This window comes from Salmo trutta, chromosome 2 (genome assembly GCF_901001165.1).
Source record: "Salmo trutta chromosome 2, fSalTru1.1, whole genome shotgun sequence".
Classification (NCBI taxonomy): domain Eukaryota; kingdom Metazoa; phylum Chordata; class Actinopteri; order Salmoniformes; family Salmonidae; genus Salmo; species Salmo trutta.
The window spans coordinates 46,066,071-46,089,107 of NC_042958.1; the positions used below are offsets into that span (position 1 = coordinate 46,066,071).

Here is a 23,037-nt window from a genome sequence, read left to right on the forward strand (position 1 = left end):
CAGATCTGTTTAATATCTGTATCATATAGCCTGGTCTCAGATCTGTTTAATATCTGTATCATATAGCCTGGTCTCAGATCTGTTTAATATCTGTATCATATAGCCTGGTCTCAGATCTGTTTAATAGCTGTATCATGTAGCCTGGTCTCAGATCTGTTTAATATCTGTATCATCTAGCCTGGTCTCAGATCTGTTTGTGCTGTAAAGTCAACTCCTAAGGTGGTTGTCATGCCAAACGTGACCAAAAATGTACCATTGAAGTTGGCAAGACGACAAACAGATCTGGGACCAGGCTAAACTGTGAGACATGGTGAAGCAGAGATCTACCAAGCCAGATTAACCAGGCAAATGCTGGCTACAAAGAGGGGTTTACCTAGCCGTTGTGAGTGTGTGTCTGTGTGTGTGTGTGTGTCTGTGAGTCAGTGTATGTGTGTGTGTGTGAGAGTGTGTGTCTGTCTGTGTGTGTATGTGTGTGTGTGTGTTATGTGTATATGTGTGTTATGTGTGTGTGTGTGTGTGTGTGCTGTGTGTGTGTGTGCTATGTGTGTGTGTGTGTGTGTGTGTTATGTGTGTGTGTGGGTGTGTGTTATATGTGTGTGTGTGTGTGTTATGTGTGTGCAATGTGTGTGTGACCCACCTGTTTTGATGATGGTGCACAAGTCATAGAATAGGAGCTTGTTGTCTCCTCCAGGGTCCAGCCGCTGTTCCAGATAACTGGTGAGGTCATGAACCACGTTCTGCATGTTACTGTCCTGGTACTGCTAGACACGACAGAGACACACGTTACACACACACACACACACACACACACACACACACACACACACACACACACACACACACACACACACACACACACACACACACACACATACACACACACCATGCAACTGCCTACTGCATATGTTGACTGTGATATAACTGCGACCATCGCATCCAAAAAGTCAACATAATGAACTGGGCTTTTCTCCTCATTCAATATAATGAATTGGGCTTTTCTTCTCATTCAACATAATGAACTGGGCTTTTCTCCTCATTCAATATAATGAATTGGGCTTTTCTCCTCATTCAATATAATGAATTGGGCTTTTCTCCTCATTCAATATAATGAATTGGGCTTTTCTTCTCATTCAACATAATGAATTGGGCTTTTCTCCTCATTCAATATAATGAATTGGGGTTTTCTCCTCATTCAATATAATGAATTGGGCTTTTCTCCTGTCATTAAACATAATGAATTGGGCTTTTCTCCTCATTCAATATAATGAATTGGGCTTTTCTCCTCATTCAACATAATGAATTGGGCTTTTCTCCTGTCATTCAATATAATGAATTGGGCTTTTCTCCTCATTCAACATAATGAATTGGGCTTTTCTCCTGTCATTCAACATAATGAATTGGGCTTTTCTCCTGTCATTCAATATAATGAATTGGGCCTTTCTCCTGTCATTCAATATAATGAATGAGGCTTTTCTCCTCATTCAATATAATGAATTGGGCTTTTCTCCTCATTCAATATAATGAATTGGGCTTTTCTCCTCATTCAACATAGTGAATTGGGCTTTTCTCCTCATTCAACATAATGAACTGGGCTTTTCTCCTCATTCAACATAATGAATTGGGCTTTCCTCCTGTCATTCAATATAATGAATTGGGCTTTTCTCCTGTCATTCAATATAATGAAGTGGGCTTTTCTCCTCATTCAATATAATGAATTGGGCTTTTCTCCTGTCATTCAATATAATGAATTGGGCCTTTCTCCTGTCATTCAATATAATGAATGAGGCTTTTCTCCTCATTCAACATAATGAATTGGGCTTTTCTCCTCATTCAATATAATGAACTGGGCTTTTCTCCTAATTCCTGATAATGAATTGGGCTTTTCTCCTGTCATTCAATATAATGAATTGGGCTTTCTGCTGTCATTCAACATAATGAATTGGGATTTTCTCCTCATTCAATATAATGAATTGTGGTTTTCTCCTCATTCAATATAATGAATTGGGCTTTTCTCCTGTCATTCAACATAATGAATTGGGCTTTTCTCCTCATTCAACATAATGAACTGGGCTTTTCTCCTCATTCAACATAATGAATTGTGGTTTTCTCCTCATTCAATATAATGAATTGGGCTTTTCTCCTGTCATTCAATATAATGAATTGGGCTTTTCTTCTCATTCAATATAATGAATTGGGCTTTTCTCATTCAATATAATGAATTGGGCTTTTCTCCTCATTCAATATAACGAATTGGGCTTTTCTGCTGTCATTCAATATTATGAATTTGGCTTTTCTCCTTATTCAACATAATGAACTGGGCTTTTCTCCTCATTCAACATAATTAATTGGGCTTTTCTGCTGTCATTCAACATAATGAATTGGGCTTTTCTCCTCATTCAATATAATGAATTGGGCTTTTCTTCTCATTCAACATAATGAACTGGGCTTTTCTCCTCATTCAATATAATGAATTGTGGTTTTCTCCTCATTCAATATAATGAATTGGGCTTTTCTCCTGTCATTCAACATAATGAATTGGGCTTTTCTCCTCATTCAATATAATGAATTGGGCTTTTCTCCTCATTCAACATAATGAACTGGGCTTTTCTCCTCATTCAACATAATGAATTGGGCTTTTCTCCTCATTCAACATAATGAACTGGGCTTTTCTCCTCATTCAACATAATGAACTGGGCTTTTCTCCTCATTCAACATAATGAATTGGGCCTTTCTCCTGTCATTCAATATAATGAATTGGGCTTTTCTCCTCATTCAATATAATGAATTGGGCTTTTCTCCTCATTCAATATAATGAATTGGGCTTTTCTCCTCATTCAATATAATGAATTGGGCTTTTCTGCTGCCATTCAATATTATGAATTTTCCTTCTCTCCTAATTCAACATAATGAACTGCGCTTTTCTCCTCATTCAACATAATGAATTGGGCTTTTCTGCTGTCATTCAACATAATGAATTGGGCTTTTCTCCTGTCATTCAATATAATGAATTGGGCTTTTCTGCTGTCATTCAACATAATGAATTGGGATTTTCTCCTCATTCAATATAATGAATTGGGCTTTTCTCCTCATTCAACATAATGAATTGGGCTTTTCTCCTGTCATTCAATATAATGAATTGGGCTTTTCTCCTCATTCAACATAATGAACTGGGCTTTTCTCCTCATTCAATATAATGAGTTGGGCTTTTCTCCTGTCATTCAATATAATGAATTGGGCTTTTCTCCTCATTCAATATAATGAATTGGGCTTTTCTCCTCATTCAATTTAATGAATTGGGCTTTTCTCATTCAATATAATGAATTGGGCTTTTCTCCTCATTCAATATAATGAATTGGGCTTTTCTCCTCATTCAATATAATGAATTGGGCTTTTCTCCTCATTCAATATAATGAATTGGGCTTTTCTCCTCATTCAATATAATGAATTGGGCTTTTCTGCTGCCATTCAATATTATGAATTTTCCTTCTCTCCTAATTCAACATAATGAACTGCGCTTTTCTCCTCATTCAACATAATGAATTGGGCTTTTCTGCTGTCATTCAACATAATGAATTGGGCTTTTCTCCTGTCATTCAATATAATGAATTGGGCTTTTCTGCTGTCATTCAACATAATGAATTGGGATTTTCTCCTCATTCAATATAATGAATTGGGCTTTTCTCCTCATTCAACATAATGAATTGGGCTTTTCTCCTGTCATTCAATATAATGAATTGGGCTTTTCTCCTCATTCAACATAATGAACTGGGCTTTTCTCCTCATTCAATATAATGAGTTGGGCTTTTCTCCTGTCATTCAATATAATGAATTGGGCTTTTCTCCTCATTCAATATAATGAATTGGGCTTTTCTCCTCATTCAATTTAATGAATTGGGCTTTTCTCATTCAATATAATGAATTGGGCTTTTCTCCTCATTCAATATAATGAATTGGGCTTTTCTCCTGTCATTCAACATAATGAATTGGGCTTTTCTCCTGTCACAACTTGCAGACTTGTTTACGCTGTTGTGTGTTTTTGTTGCCGTTTTTACTTTGCTACCTGACGGTTTTTACTTTTTCATTACCGTATATTTTTACTTTTTCCCTCACTCAACTTTTTTTTCATTCAACTCTCCTACCCCGGAGGTTTTATCTGGACATGGTTCGTCAGGACTTCAAACAGCCGAAGCTAAGTAACATTAACATGATGCCTTCTAATTGCAGTCGTTGTACTCATAATATACAGGAGAACGATCGCCTTACGGCAAGGATAGCTGTGCTGCAAGCCCAGCTTCAGACGCAATCGTTAGGCAAGGGTCATTTCAGTGTAGGAAAGGATGAAACAGCGTCTGTGCCACCAGCAAGTACAGATAGTAACGTTAGTATAAACCCCCTCGCACGGTCCCCGCAGCCGGACATCTTTCTCATGGCTTCTGGAGGGAAACGCTGTAGGAATGCTCAACCGGTGTCGCTTATTCAGCCGACAGAAACTTTCAACCGGTTCTCCCCGTTAAGCGAGTCGGAGTCGGAGGCCGAGACTTCTCTGGTCTCTGCTCCTCCCGTTGTGGGGTCTGAGACGCCGACGGCTCCCACCATTAGCTCTGACAAATTGAAAACCCTAGTCATTGGCGACTCCATTACCCGCAGTATTAGACTTAAAACTAATCATCCAGCGATCATACACTGTTTACCAGGGGGCAGGGCTACCGACGTTAAGGCTAATCTAAAGACGGTGCTGGCTAAAGCTAAAACTGGCGAGTGTAGAGAGTATAGAGATATTGTTATCCACGTCGGCACCAACGATGTTAGGATGAAACAGTCAGAGGTCACCAAGCGCAATATAGCTTCAGCGTGTAAATCAGCTAGAAAGACGTGTCGGCATCGAGTAATTGTCTCTGGCCCCCTCCCAGTTAGGGGGAGTGATGAGCTCTACAGCAGAGTCTCACAACTCAATCGCTGGATGAAAACTGTTTTCTGCCCCTCCCAAAAGATAGAATTTGTAGATAACTGGCCCTCTTTCTGGGATTCACCCACAAACAGGACCAAGCCTGGCCTGCTGAGGAGTGACGGACTCCATCCTAGCTGGAGGGGTGCTCTCATCTTATCTACGAACATAGACAGGGCTCTAACTCCTCTAGCTCCACAATGAAATAGGGTGCAGGCCAGGCAACAGGCTGTTAGCCAGCCTGCCAGCTTAGTGGAGTCTGCCACTAGCACAGTTAGCGTAGTCAGCTCAGCTTTCCCCATTGAGACCGTGTCTGTGCCTCGATCTTGGTTGGGCAAAATTAAAAATGGCGGTGTTCGCTTCAGTAATCTTACTAGTATAAAGACCTCCTCCATTCCTGCCATTATTGAAAGAGATTGTGATACTTCACATCTCAAAATTGGGTTACTTAATGTTAGATCCCTCACTTCCAAGGCAGTTATAGTCAATGAACTAATCACTGATCATAATCTTGATGTGATTGGCCTGACTGAAACATGGCTTAAGCCTGATGAATTTACTGTGTTAAATGAGGCCTCACCCCCTGGTTACACTAGTGACCAAACCCCCCGTGCATCCGGCAAAGGCGGAGGTGTTGCTAACATTTACGATAGCAAATTTCAATTTACAAAAAAAAAACAATGACGTTTTCGTCTTTTGAGCTTCTAGTCATGAAATCTATGCAGCCTACTCAATCACTTTTTATAGCTACTGTTTACAGGCCTCCTGGGCCATATGCAGTGTTCCTTACTGAGTTCCCTGAATTCCTATCGGATCTTGTAGTCATAGCAGATATTATTCTAATTTTTGGTGACTTTAACATTCACATGGAAAAGTCCACAGACCCACTCCAAAAGGCTTTCGGAGCCATCATCGACTCAGTGGGTTTTGTCCAACATGTCTCTGGACCTACTCACTGCCACAGTCATACTCTGGACCTAGTTTTGTCCCATGGAATAAATGTTGTGGATCTTAATGTTTTTCCTCATAATCCTGGATTATCGGACCACCATTTTATTGCGTTTACAATTGCAACAAATAATCTGCTCAGACCCCAACCAAGGAAGATTAAAAGTCGTGCTATAAATTCTCAGACAACCCAAAGATTCCTTGATGCCCTTCCAGACTCCCTCTGCCTACCCAAGGACGTCAGAGGACAATAATCAGTTAACCACCTAACCGAGGAACTCAATTCAACCTTGCGCAATACCCTAGATGCAGTTGCACCCCTAAAAATTAAAAACATCTGTCATAAGAAACTAGCTCCCTGGTATACAGAAAATACACGAGCTCTGAAGCAAGCTTCCAGAAAATTGGAACGGAAATGGCGCCACACTAAACTGGAAGTCTTCCGACTAGCTTGGAAAGACAGTACCGTGCAGTATCGAAGAGCCCTCACTGCTGCACGATCATCCTATTTTTCCAACTTAATTGAGGAAAATAAGAACAATCCGAAATTTCTTTTTGACACTGTCGCAAAGCTAACTAAAAAGCAGCATTCGCAAATGGAGGATGGCTTTCACTTCAGCAGTAATAAATTTATGAACTTTTTTGAGGAAAAGATCATGATCATTAGAAAGCAAATTACGGACTCATCTTTCAATCTGGGTATTCCTCCAGGGCTTCATTGTCCAGAGTCTGCACAACTCTGCCAGGACCTTGGCTCAAGGGAGATACTAAAGTGTTTTAGTACTATATCTCTTGACACAATGATGAAAATAATCATGGCCTCCAAACCCTCAAGCTGCATACTGGACCCTATTCCAACTAAACTACTGAAAGAGCTGCTTCCTGTGCTTGGCCCTCCTATGTTGAACATAATAAACGGCTCTCTATCCACCGGATGTGTACCAAGCTCACTAAAAATGGCAGTAATAAAGCCTCTCTTGAAAAAGCCGAATCTTGACCCAGAAATTATAAAAAACTATCGGCCTATATCGAATCTTCCATTCCTCTCAAAAATTTTAGAAAAAGTTGTTGCACAGCAACTCACTGCCTTCCTGAAGACAAACAATGTATACGAAACGCTTCAGTCTGGTTTTAGACCCCATCATAGCACTGAGACTGCACTTGTGAAGGTGGTAAATGACCTTTTAATGACGTCAGACCGAGGCTCTGCATCTGTCCTCGTGCTCCTAGATCTTAGTGCCGCTTTTGATACCATCGATCACCACATTCTTTTGGAGAGATTGGAAACCCAAATTGGTCTACATGGACAAGTTCTGGCCTGGTTTAGATCTTATCTGTCGGAAAGATATCAGTTTGTCTCTGTGAATGGTTCGTCCTCTGACAAATCAATTGTAAATTTCGGTGTTCCTCAAGGTTCCGTTCTAGGACCACTATTGTTTTCACTATATATTTTACCTCTTGGGGATGTCATTCGAAAACATAATGTTAAATTTCACTGCTATGCGGACGACACACAGCTGTACATTTCAATGAAACATGGTGAAGCCCCAAAATTGCCCTCGCTAGAAGCCTGTGTTTCAGACATAAGGAAGTGGATGGCTGCAAATTTTCTACTTTTAAACTCGGACAAAACAGAGATGCTTGTCCTAGGTCCCAAGAAACAAAGAGATCTTCTGTTGAATCTGACAATTAATCTGGATGGTTGTACAGTCGTCTCAAATAAAACTGTGAAGGACCTCGGCGTTACTCTGGACCCTGATCTCTCTTTTGAAGAACATATCAAGACTGCTTCAAGGACAGCTTTTTTCCATCTACGTAACATTGCAAAAATCAGAAACTTTCTGTCCAAAAATGACGCAGAAAAATTAATCCATGCTTTTGTTACTTCTACGCTCGACTACTGCAATGCTCTACTTTCCGGCTACCCGGATAAAGCACTAAACAAACTTCAGTTAGTGCTAAATACGGCTGCTAGAATCCTGACTAGAACCCAAAAAATTGATCATATTACTCCAGTGCTAGCTTCCCTACACTGGCTTCCTGTTAAGGCAAGGGCTGATTTCAAGGTTTTACTGCTAACCTACAAAGCATTACATGGGCTTGCTCCTACCTATCTTTCCGATTTGGTCCTGCCGTACATACCTACACGTACGCTACGGTCACAAGACGCAGGCCTCCTAATTGTCCCTAGAATTTCTAAGCAAACGGCTGGAGGTAGGGCTTTCTCCTATAGAGCTCCATTTTTATGGAATGGTCTGCCTACCCATGTGAGAGACGCAGACTCAGTCTCAACCTTTAAGTCTTTACTGAAGACTTATCTTTTCAGTAGGTCCTATGATTAAGTATAGTCTGGCCCAGGAGTGTGAAGGTGAACGGAAAGGCTGGAGCAACGAACCGCCCTTGCTGTCTCTGCCTTGTCGGTTCCCCTCTTCCCACTGGGATTCTCTGCCTCTAACCCTTTTACAGGGGCTGAGTCACTGACTTACTGGTGTTCTTCCATGCCGTCCATGGGAGGGGTGCGTCACTTGAGTAGGTTGAGCCACTGACGTGGTCTTCCTGTCTGGGTTGGCGCCCCCCCCTTGGGTTGTGCCGTGGCAGACATCTTTGTGGGCTATACTCGGCCTTGTCTTCGGACGGTAAGTTGGTGGTTGTAGATATCCCTCTAGTGGTGTGGGGGCTGTGCTTTGGCAAAGTGGGTGGGGTTATATCCTGCCTGTTTGGCCCTGTCCGGGGGTATCATCGGATGGGGCCACAGTGTCTTCTGATCCCTCCTGTCTCAGCCTCCAGTATTTATGCTGCAGTAGTTTATGTGTCGGGGGGCTAGGGTCAGTCTGTTACATCTGGAGTATTCTCTTGTCTTATCCAGTGTCCTGTGTGAATGTAAATATGCTCTCTCTAATTCTCTCTTTCTTTCTTTCTTTCTTTCTTTCTCTCGGAGGACCTGAGCCCTAGGACTACCTGGCATGATGACTCCTTGCTGTCCCCAGTCCACCTGGCCATGCTGCTGCTCCAGTTTCAACTGTTCTGCCTGCGGCTACGGAACCCTGACCTGTTCACCGGACGTGCTTGTTGCACCCTCGACAATTACTATGATTATTATTATTTGACCATGCTGGTCATTTACGAACATTTTAACATCTTGACCATGTTCTGTTATAATATCCACCCGGCACAGCCAGAAGAGGACTGGCCACCCCTCATAGCCTGGTTCCTCTCTAGGTTTCTTCCTAGGTTTTTGGCCTTTCTCAGGAGTTTTTCCTAGGGAGTTTTTCCCAGCCACCGTGCTTCTTTCACATGCATTGCTTGCTGTTTGGGGTTTTAGGCTGGGTTTCTGTACAGCACTTTGAGATTTCAGCTGATGTACGAAGGGCTATATAAATAAATTTGATTTGATTTGATTTGTCATTCAATATAATGAAGTGGGCTTTTCTCCTCATTCAATATAATGAATTGGGCTTTTCTCCTCATTCAACATAATGAATTGGGCTTTTCTCCTCATTCAACATAGTGAATTGGGCTTTTCTCCTCATTCAACATAATGAACTGGGCTTTTCTCCTCATTCAACATAATGAATTGGGCTTTTCTCCTGTCATTCAATATAATGAATTGGGCTTTTCTCCTGTCATTCAATATAATGAAGTGGGCTTTTCTCCTCATTCAATATAATGAATTGGGCTTTTCTCCTGTCATTCAATATAATGAATTGGGCCTTTCTCCTGTCATTCAATATAATGAATGAGGCTTTTCTCCTCATTCAACATAATGAATTGGGCTTTTCTCCTCATTCAACATAATGAATTGGGCTTTTCTCCTCATTCAATATAATGAACTGGGCTTTTCTCCTAATTCCTGATAATGAATTGGGCTTTTCTCCTGTCATTCAATATAATGAATTGGGCTTTTCTGCTGTCATTCAACATAATGAATTGGGATTTTCTCCTCATTGAATATAATGAATTGTGGTTTTCTCCTCATTCAATATAATGAATTGGGCTTTTCTCCTGTCATTCAACATAATGAATTGGGATTTTCTCCTCATTCAATATAATGAATTGTGGTTTTCTCCTCATTCAATATAATGAATTGGGCTTTTCTCCTGTCATTCAACATAATGAATTGGGCTTTTCTCCTCATTCAACATAATGAACTGGGCTTTTCTCCTCATTCAACATAATGAATTGGGCCTTTCTCCTGTCATTCAATATAATGAATTGGGCTTTTCTCCTCATTCAATATAATGAATTGGGCTTTTCTAATTCAATATAATGAATTGGGCTTTTCTCCTCATTCAAAATAATGAATTGGGCTTTTCTCCTCATTCAACATAATGAATTGGGCTTTTCTCCTCATTCAATATAATGAATTGGGCTTTTCTCCTCATTCAAAATAATGAACTGGGCTTTTCTCCTCATTCAATATAATGAATTGGGCTTTTCTCCTAATTCCTGATAATGAATTGGGCTTTTCTCCTGTCATTCAATATAATGAATTGGGCTTTTCTCCTCATTCAATATAATGAATTGGGCTTTTCTCCTCATTCAAAATAATGAATTGGGCTTTTCTCCTCATTCAACATAATGAATTGGGCTTTTCTCCTCATTCAATATAATGAATTGGGCTTTTCTCCTCATTCAATATAATGAACTGGGCTTTTCTCCTCATTCAATATAATGAATTGGGCTTTTCTCCTAATTCCTGATAATGAATTGGGCTTTTCTCCTGTCATTCAATATAATGAATTGGGCTTTTCTCCTCATTCAATATAATGAACTGGGCTTTTATGCTGTCATTCAACATAATGAATTGGGATTTTCTCCTCATTCAATATAATGAATTGTGGTTTTCTCCTCATTCAATATAATGAATTGGGCTTTTCTCCTGTCATTCAACATAATGAATTGGGCTTTTCTCCTCATTCAATATAATGAATTGGGCTTTTCTCCTCATTCAACATAATGAACTGGGCTTTTCTCCTCATTCAACATAATGAATTGGGCTTTTCTCCTCATTCAACATAATGAACTGGGCTTTTCTCCTCATTCAACATAATGAATTGGGCTTTTCTCCTCATTCAACATAATGAACTGGGCTTTTCTCCTCATTCAACATAATGAACTGGGCTTTTCTCCTCATTCAACATAATGAATTGGGCCTTTCTCCTGTCATTCAATATAATGAATTGGGCTTTTCTCCTCATTCAATATAATGAATTGGGCTTTCTCCTCATTCAATATAATGAATTGGGCTTTTCTCCTCATTCAATATAATGAATTGGGCTTTTCTGCTGCCATTCAATATTATGAATTTTGCTTTTCTCCTTATTCAACATAATGAACTGGGCTTTTCTCCTCATTCAACATAATGAATTGGGCTTTTCTGCTGTCATTCAACATAATGAATTGGGCTTTTCTCCTCATTCAATATAATGAATTGGGCTTTTCTCCTGTCATTCAATATAATGAATTGGGGTTTTCTCCTCATTCAAAATAATGAATTGGGGCTTTTCTCCTCATTCAACATAATGAATTGGGCTTTTCTCCTCATTGAATATAATGAATTGTGGTTTTCTCCTCATTCAATATAATGAATTGGGCTTTTCTCCTGTCATTCAACATAATGAATTGGGATTTTCTCCTCATTCAATATAATGAATTGTGGTTTTCTCCTCATTCAATATAATGAATTGGGCTTTTCTCCTGTCATTCAACATAATGAATTGGGCTTTTCTCCTCATTCAACATAATGAACTGGGCTTTTCTCCTCATTCAACATAATGAATTGGGCCTTTCTCCTGTCATTCAATATAATGAATTGGGCTTTTCTCCTCATTCAATATAATGAATTGGGCTTTTCTAATTCAATATAATGAATTGGGCTTTTCTCCTCATTCAAAATAATGAATTGGGCTTTTCTCCTCATTCAACATAATGAATTGGGCTTTTCTCCTCATTCAATATAATGAATTGGGCTTTTCTCCTCATTCAATATAATGAACTGGGCTTTTCTCCTCATTCAATATAATGAACTGGGCTTTTCTCCTCATTCAATATAATGAATTGGGCTTTTCTCCTAATTCCTGATAATGAATTGGGCTTTTCTCCTGTCATTCAATATAATGAATTGGGCTTTTCTCCTCATTCAATATAATGAATTGGGCTTTTCTCCTCATTCAAAATAATGAATTGGGCTTTTCTCCTCATTCAACATAATGAATTGGGCTTTTCTCCTCATTCAATATAATGAATTGGGCTTTTCTCCTCATTCAATATAATGAATTGGGCTTTTCTCCTAATTCCTGATAATGAATTGGGCTTTTCTCCTGTCATTCAATATAATGAATTGGGCTTTTCTCCTCATTCAATATAATGAACTGGGCTTTTATGCTGTCATTCAACATAATGAATTGGGATTTTCTCCTCATTCAATATAATGAATTGTGGTTTTCTCCTCATTCAATATAATGAATTGGGCTTTTCTCCTGTCATTCAACATAATGAATTGGGCTTTTCTCCTCATTCAATATAATGAATTGGGCTTTTCTCCTCATTCAACATAATGAACTGGGCTTTTCTCCTCATTCAACATAATGAATTGGGCTTTTCTCCTCATTCAACATAATGAACTGGGCTTTTCTCCTCATTCAACATAATGAATTGGGCTTTTCTCCTCATTCAACATAATGAACTGGGCTTTTCTCCTCATTCAACATAATGAACTGGGCTTTTCTCCTCATTCAACATAATGAATTGGGCCTTTCTCCTGTCATTCAATATAATGAATTGGGCTTTTCTCCTCATTCAATATAATGAATTGGGCTTTTCTCCTCATTCAATATAATGAATTGGGCTTTTCTCCTCATTCAATATAATGAATTGGGCTTTTCTGCTGCCATTCAATATTATGAATTTTGCTTTTCTCCTTATTCAACATAATGAACTGGGCTTTTCTCCTCATTCAACATAATGAATTGGGCTTTTCTGCTGTCATTCAACATAATGAATTGGGCTTTTCTCCTCATTCAAAATAATGAATTGGGGCTTTTCTCCTCATTCAACATAATGAATTGGGCTTTTCTCCTGTCATTCAATATAATGAATTGGGGCTTTTCTCCTCATTCAACATAATGAATTGGGTTTTTCTCCTGTCATTCAATATAATGAATTGGGGTTTTCTCCTCATTCAAAATAATGAATTGGGGCTTTTCTCCTCATTCAACATAATGAATTGGGCTTTTCTCCTCATTCAAAATAATGAATTGGGGTTTTCTCCTCATTCAAAATAATGAATTGGGGCTTTTCTCCTCATTCAACATAATGGATTGGGCTTTTCTCCTGTCATTCAACATAATGAATTGGGCTTTTCTCCTCATTCAATATAATGAATTGGGCTTTTCTCCTCATTCAATATAATGAATTGGGCTTTTCTCCTCATTCAACATAATGAATTGGGCTTTTCTCCTGTCATTCAATATAATGAATTGGGGTTTTCTCCTCATTCAAAATAATGAATTGGGGCTTTTCTCCTCATTCAACATAATGAATTGGGCTTTTCTCCTGTCATTCAATATAATGAATTGGGGTTTTCTCCTGTCATTCAATATAATGAATTGGGCTTTTCTCCTGTCATTCAATATAATGAATTGGGGTTTTCTCCTCATTCAAAATAATGAATTGGGGCTTTTCTCCTCATTCAACATAATGAATTGGGCTTTTCTCCTGTCATTCAACATAATGAATTGGGCTTTTCTCCTCATTCAATATAATGAATTGGGCTTTTCTCCTCATTCAATATAATGAATTGGGCTTTTCTCCTCATTCAATATAATGAATTGGGCTTTTCTCCTCATTCAACATAATGAATTGGGCTTTTCTCCTGTCATTCAATATAATGAATTGGGCTTTTCTCCTGTCATTCAATATAATGAATTGGGCTTTTCTCCTGTCATTCAATATAATGAATTGGGCTTTTCTCCTGTCATTCAATATAATGAATTGGGCTTTTCTCCTCATTCAATATAATGAATTGGGCTTTTCTCCTCATTCAATATAATGAATTGGGCTTTTCTACTCATTCAACATAATGAATTGGGGTTTTCTCCTGTCATTCAATATAATGAATTAAGCTTTTCTACTGTCATCCACAACAACAGACTTCATTCATTCATTTAGCCAGGAAAGTCCAATCAGTAACAACTGCCGCTGTTTTCAAGGGATTCCTGGGTTCCATACACACTTAGAAAAAAGGGTTCCAAAATTATTGTTCATCCATCTCGATAGGACAACCCATTTTGGTTCCAAGGAGAACCCTTTTTGGTTCCACGTAGAACTCTTTTGGGTTCCATGTAGAACCCTCTGTGGAAAGGTGTTCTACCTGAACAAAAAAGGGTTCTTCGAAGGGTTCTCCTATGGGGACAGCAGAAAAAGCCTTTAGGTTCTAGATAGCACTTTTGTCGAATCAAATGAATTCATTCATTTATTCATTGCTTCATTAAATAATTCACATTCAACCCTCCTCCCACAGTATCCTGCAGCCTGTGGAATCTCCAGAGGGGTGGAGGTCAGGAAGGGCATCAGTAGTCCTCACAGCCTTGATTAGAACACTCTCTCTCTCTCTCTCGCATGACTGCTCAGAATGAGGAGCAGCTCTATACATTGTTACATAACAGACCCATGCCTCTCTCTACTTCACAGGACCAGAGAGACTACTGCTGTGCCTGCAGAGAGAGACAGAGAGAGAGACAGAGAGACCAGAGAGACCATTGCTGTGCCTGCAGAGAGAGACAGAGAGATAGACAGAGAGAGACAGAGAGACCAGAGACTATTGCTGTGCCTGCAAAGAGAGAGAGAGAGAGAGACAGAGAGACCAGAGAGACTATTGCTGTGCCTGCAGAGAGAGACAGAGAGATAGACAGAGAGAGAGAGACAGAGAGACCAGAGAAACCATTGCTGTGCCTGCAGAGAGAGACAGAGAGATAGACAGAGAGAGACAGTGAGACCAGAGAGACTATTGCTGTGCCTGCAGAGACAGAGAGAGACGGAGAGAGACAGAGAGAAAGAGTTCAGAACAGGATGATAAAGAGACAGAGAGAGAGAGTTCAGAACAGGATGATGGAGAGAGAGACAGAGAGAGAGAGAGTTCAGAACAGGATGATGAGAGAGAGAGTGACAGAGAGAGAGGTCAGAACAGGATGATGGAGAGAGAGAGATCAGAACAGGACAATGGAGAGAGAGTGACATAGAGAAAGACAGAGAGAGGTCAGAGAGAGAGAGATCAGAACAGGATGATGGAGAGAGAGAGAGATCAGAACAGGACAATGGAGAGAGAGAGACAGAGAGAGACATAGAGAGAGACAGAGAGAGAGGTCAGAGAACAGGCAGCAGGAGCAGCTAGATCACCACTCTATGACCTGCCCTCACACAGCAGAGGAGCCCAGCTCAACCAGCCAGGCCTCCCCAGCCCTGCCCCCACACAGCAGAGGAGCCCAGCTCAACCAGCCAGACCTCCCCAGCCCTGCCCTCACACAGCAGAGGAGCCCAGCTCAACCAGCCAGGCCTCCCCAGCCCTGCCCTCACACAGCAGAGGAGCCCAGCTCAACCAGCCAGACCTCCCCAGCCCTGCCCTCACACAGCAGAGGAGCCCAGCTCAACCAGCCAGGCCTCCCCAGCCCTGCCCTCACACAGCAGAGGAGCCCAGCTCAACCAGCCAGACCTCCCCAGCCCTGCCCTCACACAGCAGAGGAGCCCACCTCAACCAGCCAGGCCTCCCCAGCCCTGCCCTCACACAGCAGAGGAGCCCACCTCAACCGGCCAGGCCTCCCCAGCCCTGCCCTCACACAGCAGAGGAGCCCAGCTCAACCGGCCAGGCCTCCCCAGCCCTGCGTGCTGCACCCCTCCTCCCCAGCCCACAGAACAGCCTCCCACTGACAGCGGCACCGGCACAGACCAACCACACCCCCACCAGCCCCCCCTCTGCCCCCTCCAGTCCAGAAGAAACACTGGCTGACATCGTCCTGTTAATGGACTCAAATGGGAAGTTTGTTCAGGAGAATACACTTTTCCCTCGACACAAAAGGAGAACGGTGTGGTGCCCAACAACGCAGAGTGCCATGGAGCTGCTTGATAAAGCCCATCTCGGGTCGCCAAGCCACATAATCATACACACCAGAAGCAACGACCTGCGTGCTCAGCAGGAGAGGGTGGCGTCTTCACTACGGGGAGTGATTGAGAAGGCCTCGGAAATCTTCCCCAACCCAAGAATCGTGGTGTCAACCCTTCTCCAGAGGAAGGACTTCCACCCTGCCACAATCCAAAGAAAAACGCCAGCCTCTCCTGGGACTGTGCCCTGCGACCCAATGTACACCTGGCCCACCATCCCACCCTCCATCTGGACTGTCTCTATGACCATGTTCACCTGTACAGGGAGACAGTCCCCATCCTTGCCAAGACTCTCAAGGACGTCGCTTTAAACCGCAGCCCGACCTCTCCACCCAGGAACAGCGGAGCAATCTCCACCCCGCCGAGATCACCGAGACAACACCCCGGACCAGCACCCTGGACCCCCCAGCCACGACCACAGCACCACCAACCTCAATGCCCACCACAACCAGTACAGCACAGACCACCCAGACGAGGCCTCCCACCCCCTGCCCCCCCCCCCACCACAGACCCACACGTGGAGGAGCCACAGCCCAGCAAGCAGAGCTACGCACAGGCTGTGAGAGGAGCAACTGGCCCAGCCCCCATCAACCAAATGAGTGACATTAAACAAATGCTGAGTCTACTATGCTCACATGTGATAGGCCATTAAACACATGCTGAGTCTACTATGCTCACATGTGATAGGCCATTAAACACATGCTGAGTCTACTATGCTCACATGTGATAGGCCATTAAACACATGCTGAGTCTACTATGCTCACATGTGATAGGCCATTAAACACATGCTGAGTCTACTATGCTCACATGTGATAGGCCATTAAACACATGCTGAGTCTACAATGCTCACATGTGATAGGCCATTAAACACATGCTGAGTCTACTATGCTGCTCACATGTGATAGGCCGAGGGTCATGGTAAGACGAGCACAACAACTCCACCCTCCTCACACTACATCCACCCAAGTGGCATGACACAAACGCTATCTTAAATGATAAACAAATCACATTTGCATAATAAGAGTTTACGTTAATTGAAAAATCCTATTTTAATAGTTCTTGTTTTTGTAACAGTATTTTTTATTGGAGTTTCACAATTTTCACCCATATTAAGAGATACAACAACAAAGACAAGGCAAAAAAAACAGCACTCACTTACACATATCCGTATGTATGTATGCACGCACGTACACACACACACACCATTTTCCTCTCCCCGCTCAGCGCTTCTCTCACCCCATCCCCCTCGTTGCGTCTCTCAATACATACATTTTAAACAAACATAAACAGAAAAAAATAATACAAAAAAAATAACAATAAAGACATAATAAATAAATAAAATAAAATAAAATGCTCAGTTTAAACCAAGAAGTTGAGTTCCCCACATGGACCGTACAGTGTAATTCTGGAATACATAGATCACCCTTCTAAGAGAATCCTTGCAGCATAATAGCTGATACTTCAGGTTCTAGGTAATAGTTCTTGTTGGATTGTGAGTGTTTGTCTCATTTTTAAGTTAAAGAAGAAAAAAAAGTTATGAAATGTTTTTACGTTGCATGTTGGAATTTACAAGGATTGAAGTCCTCTGCTTTTGGGCTAAAGAGCAGAAACCCAGACTTCCTTAAATAAATTGATGATGTTGATATTGTAGAACTACAGGAAACATGGTGCAGAGGTGATGTTTCCACTGGCTGTCCACTAGGTTATAGGGAGATCATCCTACCATCCACTACATTAAAAGGATTCAGACAGGGCAGAGACTCAGGACAGGGCAGAGACTCAGGACAGGGCAGAGACTCAGGACAGGGCAGAGACTCAGGACAGGGCAGAGACTCAGGACAGGGCAGAGACTCAGGACAGGGCAGAGACTCAGGACAGGGCAGAGACTCAGGACAAGGAGGCTATATTGACAGATAAAAATGTATTCCTCTGTGCCACATACATTCCCCCCTCAGAGTCACCCTACTTCAATGAAGAGAGTTTCTCCACTCTAGAGGGGGAGATGAGTCACTTTCAGGCCCAAGGCAACGAACTGGTCTGTGGAGACCTGAATGCTAGAACAGCAGAAGAACAAGACACTATTAACAGTCATGGAGATAAACACCTACCAGGAAGCATCAACCTTTCCCTCCCCACATACCCCCCCCCCCAGAAACAACTATGACAAAGTGAAAAACAAAAATGGAGTACAGCTCGTGAAGCTCTGTCGAACACTGGGTCTGTACATAGTCAATGGTAGGCTGAGAGGGGACTCCTATGGTAGGTACACCTACAGCTCATCCCTTGGCAGCAGCACTGTAGACTACTTCCTCACCGACCTCAACCCAGTCTCTCAGAGCCTTCACAGTCAGCCCACTAACACCTCTCTCAGACCACAGTAAAATCACAGTGTATCTGAGAAAAGCGGAACCCAACCATGAAGCATCACGGCCCAATAAATGACATGGTACTAAACAGGTCTATAGATGGAGTGACAACAGTACAGACATCTACCAAAAAGCAATTAGTAGGCAAAAAATACAATCTCTCCTGGACAACTTTTAGCCTTAACATACTCCTTCAGCAATGAAGGTGTAAATTTGGCCATTTGGAACATAAACTTTATATTTGAGAAATTAGCCTCCTTGGCTAATCTAAAGAAGCATAAGAGCAAACCAGAAATAACAGATAATGAAAAATGGTTTGATAATGATTGCAAAAATCTAAGAAAGTAATTGAGAAATATATGTAATCAAAAACACAGAGAACCAGACAACAAAAATATACGCCTTCAGTATGGGGAAACACTAAAGCAATACAAAACACACCCTAAGAACAAAAAAGGAACAGCACATTAGAAATCAACTATCAGAATCCTGTGGATACCCCAATTACAGAAGAAGAAATATTGGAAAAACTATGCACTCTCCAACCCAAAAAGGCCTGTGGTGCTGATGGTATTTTAAATGAAATGATCAAATATACAGGCCACAAATTCAAATTGGCTATACTCAAACTCTTCAACATTATCCTCACTGCAGGTATTTTCCCCGATATTTGGAACCAGGGATTGATCACACCAATCTATAAAAATGGAGACAAATTTGACCCAAATAATTACAGAGGAATTTGCGTTAACAGCAACTTGGGGAAAATTCTCTGCAGTATTATAAATAGCAGACTACATCATTTCCTTGATGAACACAACGTCCTGAGCAGAAGCCAGATTGGATTTCAAAAAAATTATCGTACAACAGACCATATTTACACCATCCACACTCTAATTGACAAACAAGTAAACCAAAACAAAGGCAAAATCTACTCGTGTTTTGTAGATTTCAAGAAAGCGTTTGATTCAATTTGGAACGAAGGTATTTTTTATAAACTAATAGAAAGTGGTATTGGAGGGAATACATATGATGTTATTAAATCAATGTACACTAAAAACAAATGTGCAGTTAAAATTGGCAACAAGCAAACAGACTTCTTCTCTCAGGGATGTGGAGTGAAACAGGGCTGCCCAATAAGTCCAACACTATTTAACATCTACATTAATGAATTGGCAAAAACATTAGAAGAATTGGCAGCACCTGGTATCACCCTACACAACACTGAAAGCAAGTGTCTGCTATACGCAGATGACCTGGTTCTACTGTCTCCCACTAAAGAGGGGTTACAGCAGCACCTAGATCGTCTTCACAGGTTCTGTCAGACCTGGGCTCTGACCATTAACCTAAAAAATATATATATAATGATATTCCAAAAAAGGTCCAGAAATCAGGATGACAAATATAAATTGTATTTGGACACAGTTCTATTAGAACACACCAAAAACTACACATATCTAGGACTAAATATCAGCAACACAGGAAGCTTTCACATGTGAACGAGCTGAGAGACAAAGCAAGAAGATGCCATTAAAAGGAACATCAAAATCGAAATTCCAATTAGAATCTGGCTCAAAACTTTCTAATCGGTTATAGAACCAATTGCTTTATATGGCAGTGAAGTATGGGGTCCTCTCTCTAATAATGAATTTACCAAATGGGACAAACATCCAATTGAAATACTGCATGCAGAGTTTTTCAAGACTGTGTTGCAAGTACAAAGAAGAACTCTAAATAACGCCTGTAGAGCGGAACTGGGCCAAAACCTCCTCCTCATTCAAATAGAAAAAAGAGCCAGCACATTTTACAACCATCTTCATCACACTTCATCACACAGCTCTACAATGTCAAGAGATGAAACAAGAGAAGAGTTCCCTCAGCCAGCTGGTTCTGAGGTTCAGTTCACTAACCCAAACCAACCCCATAGAGACTCAGGACAGCACTCAGCCAGCTGGTTCTGAGGCTCAGTTCACTAACCCAAACCAACCCCATAGAGACTCAGGACAGCACTCAGCCAGCTGGTTCTGAGGTTCAGTTCACTAACCCAAACCAACCCCATAGAGACTCAGGACAGCACTCAGAAAATCTGGCCCAACCAAATCATCACAAAACAAAAAGAAAAATATATCACCTATTGGAAAGACACCACAAAAAATCTAAATAAACTTCAATGTTATTTGGCTCTAAACAGACAGTACATGGTGGCAGACTATCTGACCACTGTGACTGATAGAAAACTGAGGAAAACATTGACTAGGTACAGACTCAGTGAGCACAGTCTGGCTTAGAGACCAGTCATCACAGACAAACCTGGCTGCCCAGAGAGGACAGGCTGTGCTCACTCTGCTCCAGGGGAAAGGTAGAGACAGAGCTGCATTTCCTATTACACTGTGACAAATACTCAGACCTAAGAGAATCTTTCTTTCCCAAAATTATAATTCAATACAAAGAATTTGAAACTATAAAAGATGAAGAAAAAATCTAATATTTTTGGGTGAAAAGCCAACTATGTGTCCACCTGCCACAACCTGAGGGACAGCCAGTGAAAAGTGTAACGTAATATCAATAATATTTCCCATTTAGTTTAGTCTTTCATATCATGTCATGTGTGTTCTCAGTCAGGTTGAGACTGGTCTACTACCATTGCTTTAATGTATAATTATTCTCATTAATATTGTTGTTGTTAATGGTAATCCCATGTCCACTACTACTATTATTACTGCTGTTGGTCCCACCATTTATTTATATATAAATATATGTATATTTTATATAAATAAATAAATAAATATATATATATATTCTATATGTATACTTTGACAATGTAAGTAATAATGAACTTGCCATGTCAATAAAGTCAATTGAATTGAATTGAGAGGTCAGAACAGGATGATGGAGAGAGAGACAGAGAGAGAGGTCAGAACAGAATGACGGAGAGAGAGAGACAGAGGTCAGAACAGGATGACGGAAAGAGAGAGACAGAGAGACAGAGAGAGAGGTCAGAACAGGATGACGGAAAGAGAGAGACAGAGAGACAGAGAGAGAGGTCAGAACAGAATGACGGGGAGAGAGACAGAGATCAGAACAGAATGACGGAGAGAGAGACAGAGGTCAGAACAGAATGACGGAGAGAGAGACAGAGAGAGAGGTCAGAACAGAATGACAGAGAGAGAGAGACAGAGGTCAGAACAGAATGACGGAGAGAGAGAGACAGAGAGACAGAGAGAGAGGTCAGAACAGAATGACGGAGAGAGAGACAGAGAGAGGTCAGAACAGGATGAAGGAGTGAGAGAGAGACAGATTCCCTCAGATTACACAGATCCACAAAGAATTCAAAAACAAACCTGCTTTTGATAAACTCCCATATCTACTGGGTGAAATATGGAGAATCATCCTGTTCTCTTTCTCTCTCTCTCTCTCTCCCTCTCTCTCTCTCTCTTCATCATCCTGTTCTGACCTCTCTCTCTCTCTCCCCCATCATCCTGTTCTGACCTCTCTCTCTGTCAATTCAATTCAAGGCACATTATTGGCATGGGAAACATATGTTAACATTGCCAAAGCAATTGAAGTAGATAATAAACAAAAGTGAAATAAACAATAAAAATGAACAATAAACATTACACTCACAGAAGTTCCAAAATAATAAAGACATTACAAATGTCATATTATGCATATGTACAGTGTTGTAACGATATGCAAATGGTTAAAGTACAAAAGGGAAAATAAATAAACATAAATATGGGTTGAATTTACAATGGTGTTTATCCTTCACTGGTTGACCTTTTCTTGTGGCAACAGGTCACAAAACTTGCTGCTGTGATGGTACATTGTGGTATTTCACCCAATAGATATGGGAGTTTTCGAATTCTTTGTGGATCTGTGGGAAATATGTGTCTCTAATATGGTCATACATTTGGCAGGAGGTTAGAAAGTGCAGCTCAGTTTCCACCGCATTTTGTGGGCAGTGTGCACATAGCCTGTCTTCTATTTAGAGCCAGGTCTGCCTACGGCGGCCTTTCTCAATAGCAAGGCTATGTTCACTGAGTCTGTACATAGTCAAAGCTTTCCTTAAGTTTGGGTCAGTCACAGTGGTCAGGTATTCTGCCACTGTGTACTCTCTGTTTAGGGACAAATACCATTCTAGTTTGCTCTGTTTTTTTGTTAATTCTTTCCAATGTGTCAAGTAACTATATTTTTGTTTTGTCATGATTTGGTTGGGTCTAATTGTGTTGCTGTCCTGGGGCTCTGTGGGGTCTGTTTGTGTTTGTGAACAGAGCCCCAGGACCAGCTTGCTTAGGGGACTCTTCTCCAGGTTCATCTCTCTGTAGGTGATGGCTTTGTTATGGAAGGTTTGGGAATCGCTTCCTTTTAGGTGGTTGTAGAATTTAACGTCTCTTTTCTGGATTTTGATAATTAGTGGGTATCGGCGTAATTCTGCTCTGCATGCATTATTTTGTATTTTACGTTGTACAGGGAGGATATTTTTGCAGAATTCTGCATGCAGAGTTTCAATTTGGTGTTTGTCCCAATTCTTGGTTGGCGAGCGGACCCCAGACCTCACAACCATAAAGCGCAATGGGTTCTATAACGGATTGAAGTATTTTTTGCAAGGTTCTAATTGGTATG

General features: G+C 41.1%; 1 protein-coding gene across 1 annotated transcript in view; it reads right to left on the reverse strand.

Annotated features, from left to right (window-relative positions):
- The window catches only part of pde10a (phosphodiesterase 10A), a 227,068-nt gene that overhangs the window by 32,137 nt on the left and 171,894 nt on the right, over window positions 1–23,037 (reverse strand). Inside the window, exon 4 of the mRNA XM_029714762.1 lies at window positions 638–761. Coding sequence (XP_029570622.1) covers window positions 638–761 — 124 coding nt within the window. The remainder of the gene's footprint in view (window positions 1–637; window positions 762–23,037) is intronic.